Source organism: Aulonocara sp. 'chitande type north' Nkhata Bay, linkage group LG3 (genome assembly GCF_057382095.1).
Source record: "Aulonocara sp. 'chitande type north' Nkhata Bay isolate Kocher_YH1m ecotype deep benthic linkage group LG3, A_spYH_male_GT1.1, whole genome shotgun sequence".
Taxonomy (NCBI): Eukaryota; Metazoa; Chordata; class Actinopteri; order Cichliformes; family Cichlidae; genus Aulonocara; species Aulonocara sp. 'chitande type north' Nkhata Bay.
The window spans coordinates 51,978,036-51,987,956 of record NC_141346.1 but is presented as its reverse complement, the minus strand read 5'-3'; the positions used below and the strand labels follow the sequence as shown (position 1 = coordinate 51,987,956).

The 9,921-nt window shown below is 40.7% G+C and overlaps 1 protein-coding gene across 1 annotated transcript; it reads right to left on the bottom strand.

Annotated features, from left to right (window-relative positions):
• Positions 1–1,017: 1,017 nt before the first annotated feature.
• On the bottom strand, positions 1,018–2,124 carry LOC147336120 (immunoglobulin kappa light chain-like). Its single transcript, XM_086285185.1, has 3 exons — positions 2,070–2,124; positions 1,256–1,969; positions 1,018–1,157 (listed from the first exon to the last, which is right to left on the bottom strand). Exons 1-3 carry the CDS (start codon positions 2,122–2,124, stop codon positions 1,018–1,020), a joined length of 909 nt encoding a protein of 302 aa, XP_086141311.1.
• Between the last annotated feature and the right edge of the window lie 7,797 nt (positions 2,125–9,921).

Genomic DNA, 9,921 nt, shown 5'->3' with positions numbered 1-9,921 from the left:
TTTTAGTCAGTTTTTGGTCACTCTTAATCATTTTTTATTTTGTTAATTTTATTTATTGTATACTTTATTGTCTATTTTACTCATGTTTTAAAATGTAATATATACTGATTTATTTTTAACTTGTTTTTTTCATTTATGTATTTATTTTATTGTTATTTATATTTATTTCTTTGTCTGTTTAATGTATGGTTTTTACCTTTTGTCACAGTTTTTTGCTGGAAAGCACTTTGGTCAACCATGTTGTTTTAAATTGCTTTATAAATAAAGTGGGATTGGATTGGAATGTTAAACAGGTGAGAAAAAACATGCAGGGGAAAGTCATTGTCAACAGGAACACTTGGGAGACTACTACTCACAATAATATTATACATTTTTACACAAAAACTAAGCCTCATCATGTGAATACAGTAAATACCGCCACAAAAACCTAATCTTATCACAACCATTCAACAATAAAATATGGAATCAAAACAAGTGTCCAAAACTGAACCCACCATAATAAAGAATCAAAACTTCAAATGATTAAAAAAAACCTCAACACAACAACAAATCCAAAAAGACAACTAAAAATTTAAAACTTCAAAAATAAATTAAACCCAAAATCCAAAACAAATTATCTACTGGAATTACATTTATGAGAATTTCAAAAATATGCAAGTAATCAAATTCTGTTAGCAGTTAAATAAAGAGAAGATGCCAAAATCATCACTACAGCAGAAAGGTAATACTAAAAATCATTATATCCGTTGCTCGTCTGTCTCCTTGCTCCTTTCGTCCTAATTTTTCTCAAAGCAGCATAATGAAGGTTGTCCTCTTGGGTGCTCTGGATACCAAAAGAATCAACATAACAATTCAACAAGAAATGTCATTTCCTAAAAACACATGAACTTCCACACTTTAAAACTCACCTCTAAATTTACAGAATCATTTGTGTTTGAGTCTGCTGAGAAAAAAAGGAAATTATTTAAACTTAAATGATTGTTTTACAACCACAAGAGTAAAATATGAACAGAAATTCTAACCTCTGGATTGGCAGTTGTTCCTCTTTTTCATTTTATACACTGACAAAGTTGATAACACGCTGATGATGGTGGTGAGTGTTAAAGCTGCACTTAAGAAATACATCAGGGCAGCAGAATCTTGCCAAACTGTAAATCCTAGAAATGACAGAGCTTTTTAGCTCTGAGTTCATTAAATGTGATCTGCTCCTATTTATAATACCATGTGAGTCACTTCTGATGGAAAAGTGACTTACCCCCAAAGTCCAGCTTGGTCCCGTTTCCAAATAGTATGTGTCCACATGAGGCAACAGCACAGTAGTAGATCCCAGTGTGAGACACATTCAGGCTCTCCATTGTCAAGTTATAGACACATCTATGTGTTCTTTTGTCCTCTTTCCTCTCACACTGATCATTCCTGACTCCATGGGTGTAAATGAGTCCTGGTTGAGAGTCTTCAGAGTCTTTGAACCAGTAAACACTGTGTTCTCCATCACAGCTCAGCATAGTGTGCACCATACAGTGCAGACTTACAGAGCCTCCTGGCTGGATGGTCTCAGATGCTGACTGATGAACTAAAGCTCGTATGTTTAAATCTAAATCATTGACACTGACAATAATGGTCTCTAAGAATGTTGATGTGTACCAGTAGTAACATATACAGTAGTAAGTTGCTGAGTCTGAAACACTTAAGTCTGAGATAATCAAGTCGTTTTTTCCTTTTCCATTATCTAGTCTGAAGCGTGCACTATTGTTGAATGGACCATGAAATTTTACAAAATTGGTTTCTGACTTATAGAAGGTAGAAATGAGTTTTGGTTTCCCTCCTAAAGTTTGCTTATACCAGTAAAACCATGTAGCAACATTCTGTTCATAGTAACAATGTAAAGTCACTCTGTCTCCAGATTTAGCTGATATAAAACGTGCTTCTTCATGAACAGAGGAGGATACATGCAGGTTGTTCTTCTGAGCTGTGGTGAAATGAAAGACAAAGCAAATACACATTGTGGAACATGGAAGCCGAGAAAAAAGAGCTCAAAAGAATTAGACTGTGGTTAAACACAAACTTACCAATTACACCCAAGAACAAACATATCAGGTAGAAGACAATGTGTGTAGATGCCATTGTTCCAAACAGTCGTACTGAATAAAAGAATGGCGACTCTTCACTTTTAAGAGTGATGATTAGATTTTACTGGCCAATCAGAAGTTACACAGTATATGGAAAACTAGATCACATGATCACTGACATCTGTAGTGTTAAACTTAGTAGCTGAGAAAAAAAACAGAAGAACATCATGATTTAGATCAGAGGTGAGATATATTAGATGTCAACTCACTAAATATCCTGTAGACAATGTGTTTGTGTGGGGCAGTGTGAGACCCATAGTTTATCGTTTTGAAATATTTAATGTATTAAACCATGAAAAATAATACACAAGCACACAAAATATACCATTACCTTTTTAATGTTTGTTATGTTAGATACATTTTGGGAAGTTTTGAGTTTGTGTTTAGGATTTTCTGTCATGAAGTTTTGACTCCTGTTTTTGCCAGGTTCTGTTTTGGATATCTGTTTTTTATTTCTTTGTTATTTTACTGTGACTTTCCATCCATTTTCTTCCACTTTTCCGTGACTGGGTCACGGGGGCAGCAACCTAAGCAGAGAAGCCCAAACCTCTCTCTCCCTGGCCACCTCCTCCAGCTTGTCCCAGGAAACACCAAGGCATTCCTAGACCAGTGAAGAGAAATAATTGTTCAAGCATGTCTTGGCCTCCTCCCAGTGGGAGGTGCCCGGAACATCTCACCCATAAACCAACCATAAGTAAAAGTAGGGACATAGAACGACCAGTAAATTGAGCTGTAGCACCAATCTGTCTGTCGATCTCCCACTTGTTTCTCCCGGAATGTTGTCGAAGCTCTGCCAGAGTCAAGAGTTAAGGATCTCGCATATGGGACTTCTGCCAGGCATTCCTCCCCTGCTACATGATCCATCTCACCACCAGTTAGTGATCAGTTGACAACTCAGCACCTCTCTTCACAGTAGTGATAACTACAATATTATTAGGTCTTTCCCTTTCATATATTTACTGTTTTCTAGCAATGAGGCATAGTTTTTTTGCTTTCTTGTGTTTGGGCAGTTTGCACTTTACTTTGATTTATATTGCACAAAAGGATGAGAGCATGATGGTAAAGTTCATATGCATGCTTTAGACTAGAGATGGCATGATACCACTTTTTAATGTCCGATACTGATTCTGATATCATAAATTTGGATATCTGCCGATACCGATATGAATCCGATATAGCGTATTTGGTAATAAATAAAACTGTTTTTTTTTTTTAAATAAATATCTTGCTGCATTTTGTATAAGTTCATACTCAAGTTTTAAAAAACAAGAGAGTGGAGCTATTCTGTTATACCTGCATGCGAAAAATGTACTCCACCCAAAACATTTTATAGTTCAGCAACACTGATCAATCTAATAAATTTAAACCCACACCATCCTCCCTATTCTGGTATTTTAAAGAGTACTTACCTACCTAACTAAAAGGGTTGCCAACTCCCAGCAAAAATATTAGGGAACCACCCCCGCCCTTAATTGATGTAATCAACTTTAATTTAATGCATGTGTAAAACAAATGTACAGAAATCAGTTATTTTTCTACAATAATTAAATAGATTCAGCATCTTTCTTCAAAAGAATTGCAGACTGCACAGATGGTATCTTCCCAAAGGAAAAAGTTCTATAGCTTACTAGGGTATATTAGACTTATTAGTTACTATATACAATAATAGAATAGAATAGAATAGAATAGAATAGAATAGAATAGAATAGAAAACTTTATTTGTCAATTTCTTCAAATGTACTTGCCATACAAAGGAATTGAAATTACGTTTCACACTCTCCCATGCGTAGACATTGACAACAATAAAGTGCAGATGCACAACAAAAACAGCCCTAACAATAAGGTAATATTAAATAGGTAACAGGATAGACAAAAAATAAATAAAATAAAATGTTCCAACAGTGTTCCCTGGAAAATAGTATACTAGTCTACTTCAGGTAGTCCCAGGTTGTGGTTGGTAGGGGTGTTTTGTTTTAATGCAGCATAAGACTATAGCAGCAGTAATAGTAATATAATAATATAAATAGTGCTAAAAGAAATACTAAAAATATATAGCAGCAGGTGTGTGCAATTGCAATGCAGAGGTAGTTGTTTCCAGTCAGGAATGTTTTCCAGTTCTTGGTTCAGAGAGTGTTTCCTTGTTGGAGAGTGTGCGTGGATGGGGGGTGGGAGGGGTAGAGTCCAGTCTGTCTTCCTATACTTCTGCCAATCTGGTGATTCTGCTGGCTGGAAGCCGGGAGGGAAGAGAGTTCAGCAGTCTCACAGCCTGGTGGATGAAGCTGTTGGTAAGCCTGTATAATATTGGATTTCTATACATTTAATCAGATGACCACTTTTGTTGTATGATTCAGATAATTATTTATTCAAAGTTTTTAAATGACATAACAAAGAAAAATATTTATTTGTGCCCTCTTTTCCCTGTTAATGCCCTACCTCGCCCCCCCCAACAAAACTTTGTTAGACCCGCCCCTGCACAGTTACCAGCCATCAGCTATGAAGAAAATTATCCTGGTGTTATTTGTCAGAAACAGTTCATAACTTCCCTTCAACTCATTTGTGTCACCTAAAAGGTAAACCTGTTTCTTCATCACCTGCTCAGCTCTGATGATTCAGTAAGGACATCTCCTGGTTTCATCTTCATGTTTCCCTCTCACCACATATCCAAACCGACATCATGACCAGCAGCTTTTACAGCCGTGGCTCCAGCAAACATCAGCTGATACTAGAAAGTAATATTAAATACATTCTAACAACAGCTTATCACGCTTAAACGTGCTGCTGTTGTTTATCCGCTTGTCTCCTCTTTCTAGCACAAAGTGGGCGATAAACAAACAAGAAAGACGGGACTTGCGGCAGAAAAGCCGATCAGCTGATCGTTGATCAGTTTCATGTTCGAAGTAATAACAGGAGAGGAAGGGGTAGAGAATGAAAGAAGTAGATGCAACTGCGCAGCAAAGACAGAATAACTCCGGCTTTGTGTCTATTTTTTAATTCTAGCTGAAGTACGGGACAAATTGCTTCCTTTTCACCTCAATATGGAACTCCGATGGCCAGTCCAGCTGTGGGTCAATATATCAGTTGTTAAGCTTAACGTGGAAATACTATGCAAACATTCAGGGATGAATTTACACACTTGCTTTACTTCTCTGGGATAGTTTTCGCCGAGATGAAATGCCGCGGTTAGGAAGCATGTAGCGAGGCTCCAAATGCTCCAACAGACCGCCAACAGGTCTCACAGACAACAGCCGCTCTATCACGTGACACATACTGCTCTGATGCGCCGAGCTGAGTTACGCCAAGTAGCGCATTTTGTGAGATGATTTTGTGATACTTCGGATCGGATTACATTTTTTATTTCTCTTCGATATCCATCTCTACTTTAGACTGTGCCACTATTTTCCCATGTTGGCCCCCAGGGTGGGGACAGCCACGACACAACCTGCTGCCGCGCCTGTAACCATTCCTTGGGTGGGAGCAGCTGGTGCTTGGCAGGGGCCTGCACCCATTCTGGTTCCCCAGAGAAGGGTCACTAAGCAACCGCCAGACTTACCAACGTCCCACGCACCTCGCCAGCTGGAGGTGGAGAGAGGGTGGAGAGACCCCGGTCTCTAAGGACCAGGGAAGACCTGGGTCGCCGCCCCAGTGGAGCCTGCTCTGCCTGAGTGTAGACAATGCCCGGGGAGGACTGGCTCAGCGTGAGCTGGCGGGACCTGCCAAGCTGGAGACGGAGGTGGATGTGCTGCCCGGTCTGGCCTCTCTTCCATCAGACACGCGGCGGCCACTTGAATGGACACTTTCCTGTCACTGGGCCAGGGGGCCCTGACTGTCCGGGCAGGTTCACTCTCCCGCTCATGCGCAGGATGGGGGAGCTCAGTCGGGCGATGGGGGTATGTGGCATGGCATGGTCTGCAGTGCTGCTGCAGGGGAGGCAGACGCATCTAAGCGGCATTCGCAATCATACTTCTCCATCTTCAAAGCTGAACTACGTCCTGCAATGTTATTGTTGTTGTTAGTGTGTGTGGCTGTAAGCTGCAAAGCTGCAGCCGGTGTGTAAAACAGCAAACGTGAGAGTTAATACAAGTAAATGCTGAAAAGCATGAGATGGTCGTTGGGTCTGCCGTGGTATGTTTACAAGTAGAAAAATAAAGAAGTGAAAAAGAGTGCAGTAGAGAATACATGCTAACTGTCATGAAACAGCTGTGCAGGCAGGCAGGAAAGGACCCAAATGCAAACTCACAGAAAATGGGATTTACACTCAAAATACAGCTTTATTAGCTGAAAGGGAAAAAAGGCAATACAAAAATAAACTGGGACTCTATAAACATGAATACACAAGGAAACACAGGGAGAGACACACTGCCATGAGGGAGATTGTGACACGAGATTGAGGGAGACGCTGACATAAATACGCAGAAGGATAACGAGGAAATGAGAACACACGAGCAACACAGCTGACACGAATAACCCTAACGAGACAGGGGAAGCAAAACTGAACAAAACATGGAAACACAAGACCTTTACAATAAAACAGGAAACAGAGGAACATGATGCAGGAGTGGAGGAGAGGCAGACGGGATAGAACGAGGGAACACGAGGGAGTGTGAGGGAGGACGGGAGAGAGACATGGCGCGAAGGGAGACAAAACATCATAACATGTCAAATGGACTGGCAAGACACAACACTCGGGAAAACAAGAAAGTCTAAGGAGATAAACATAGATGGGAAACATGGAATGACACACACAAGGAAGGGAACATGGGAATGGTGTGTATGTGTTTAGGACTAACACACCTAAACGCATACACACAGAAGGGGGCACAGAGGGCAAAGACATAAGGGGAGCCTAAATGTACAAAGGTCGACACAACACACAAGACACAACATAGACCACTAAGAATAATAAAGCATAACACACAAAGTCATAAAAACACAAGAAACACAAAATGATGAGTTGCAGAGAATATCCCGACTGCCAAAAGGTGAAAGGAGGGTTACACCCTAAAAAGGTTGCCATTTTTCCGCCAGGTGAACACAGAGCTGTTTTTGGACAGTGAATGATGCCCTTCTCTGAGTGGCAGGCAAACTAGGACGTAAATGAAGGACTAAGTGAACTCAAAAAGGCAGCTTTAATACTGAACACTTTCCAGAAAACAGAACAACACAAAACTCACATAAAGCAAGAGCCACATATTCACAGTGTAGGAACGAGGTGATTTGGAGCAGAACAAAACAAGAAGCATGTTTTGTACTGGCTTATTTCTTCAAAACATTGATTCAGAAAGGTAAATGGTAAATGGTAAATGGCCTGTATTTGTATAGTGCTTTTCTAGTCCCTAAGGACCCCAAAGCGCTTTACACATTCAGGCTGCATTTGTAGGCCGATTACATCACAGTAACACACTAAAGGCTGTCCAAATTCGTAGACTCCTCCGAATGCAGCCAACAAATGCGTCCTCCTTTTCCCGGAATTTGAAGGATGGGTCTGGTATGTCCTTCGTAGCCCACCCAGAATTCATATTGCGGCCCAGCCAAACTCCAGTTTCCGGCAATGGCGGCCGCTACTAAGTTTTAAAATTACTGTTATTAATCTTTCTGGGCTACAAAATAAACTTAACATATTTTCAGGCGAGAATGTGGGTGTGTAAACTTCAAATATCTGCTCGGTTTATCAAGATATTGCATATTTGCAAAAGTGCTTCGACGCTTTCGGAGACGTCTGTTACCCACCAGCTCGATAGCTAGCTGAGAGCTTGAGGGTTACTGAAGCCGCCGAGAACGGCACAACTCCCGGCACATCATTTTCAGATCACCGCGGACTTTCGCTACTCAGGTTAAACGTAATATATAAGTAACTTAGACAACCTAAAAATGTTATTGTTGGGCTTATTTCAGTGTTTTATTTGTTCGTGAGTAAATCGGTTTGGCTGAGATTAAAGTTATTAGATTAAATTAGATAAAATAAAACTTTATTTATCCCTGGGGTGGGTTGTCTTTCGATACAGTAGATCACAACATTTTAATTTCTCGCCTAGAACATCATGTTGGAATTACAGGCACTGCCTTGGAGTGATTCAAGTCATACCAGTGTGACAGAAGTTTCTCTGTCTCACTTGGGAAATTTCATTCATCCTCCGCCCCCCCTCCCATGCGGTGTACCACAGGGGTCCATCCTCAGGCCCCTTCTTTTTAGCATTTATTTACTTCCCCTTGGCCATATTATTAAAAACCACAAATCCAATTTTTATGCAGACAGCTGACAGATTCATCTATCCCTGAAAAACAATGACCTTAACCCCCCCAGGCCCTGGTGTCCCACCATCTGACTTGGGTCCTCTCACATCCTGTGTCAAACCAATTGTCATCAACCTTGGACTAAAAATTCCTCTTTATATTGTTTTATATTATATCAGACTTCACTATCACGCTTGCAAATGGTCCAGAATGCTGCTGCTTGGGAAACGCAAACATGAGCACATTACCCCTGTTCTTGCCTCTTTACACTGGTTCCTTGTCCATTTTAGAATTCATTTTAAAATTTTATTGTTTGCTTTCAAAGTTTTAAATGGCCTGACTCCCACTTACCTGTCAGACCATCTACACTGATACACTCCACAAAGGTCTCTTAGATCAACTGACCAGTCACTTCTTGCTGTCCCCATGCTGAGACTGAAACACCAGAGGGACCAAGCTTTTGCTGTTGTGGCCCCCAAATTATGGAATAAGCTGCTCCTCCATATGGGGGCGATTGTGGCTCAAGAGTTGACAGTTCGTCTTGTAATTGGAAGGTTGCCGGTTCGAGCCCCGGCTCGGACAGTCTTGGTCATTGTGTGCTTGGGCATTTCACCCGCCTCGCCTCTGTCAGTGTGCCCCAGGGCGGCTGTGGCTGCAGTGTAGCTTGCCATCACCTGTGTGTGTTGGCTTCATCTAGGCACAAAACCATCAAACTGCACAAGACCTAGCTCTTTGTGTTTGTGGCTCACAAGGGAAGTCAGTCAAAGTTGAGGAAAAGATTCCTTCACCTGAACTCAACTAACTTTGACTGATTCCTTCACTACAGCCCTTTTTATTGTCAGCAAGCAATCATTCATGAATATGCAATTACAAATACACGTGACATTCTTAAGCAGGATCAGTGTCTATATTCTGTGTGTGTGTGTAGATGCATGTGTGTGTGTGTGTATGTTTCCAGCTATACCATACATAGACATACGACCTTTCAATGAACTTAAACTGTATGCAGAAAAGCATAAGTAAACGTCTTGCTAAAATATAAAAACATGAACTTTCAATAGGACATTTAAAGGTGTGAAGTCTTAGAGTTTGAGATAACGAACAAGACAGTTTGGTTTCTACAGCTATAATGAAAATTATAACGTCAAGGCTGCTTCCGCTCATCTCATGGTACACAAGTGCACATACACTCTTATCAGACCTACTAAGGATAAGATACTTTATCAGCACACAAATGATTATATATATATCTAAGCATAAATGATTATATGTTTCTAAGCACAAATGACAAGACAAAAAATATCAATTCCAACAGTGTGTGTGAATGGGTGGATGACTGGATGTGTAAAAGTTCATCTTGACAGGAAGTTAGGGGATCATTGAGCTTATTATCGTGGCAAATGTGGCTCAAGAGTTGGCAGTTCGTCTTGTAATCAGAAGGTTGGCGATTCGAGCCCCCGCTCCGACAGTCTCTGTCTTTGTGTCCTTGGGAAAGACGCTTCACCCATTACCTACTGTTGGTGGTCAGAGGGCCCGGTGGCGCCAGTGTCCGGCTGGATGT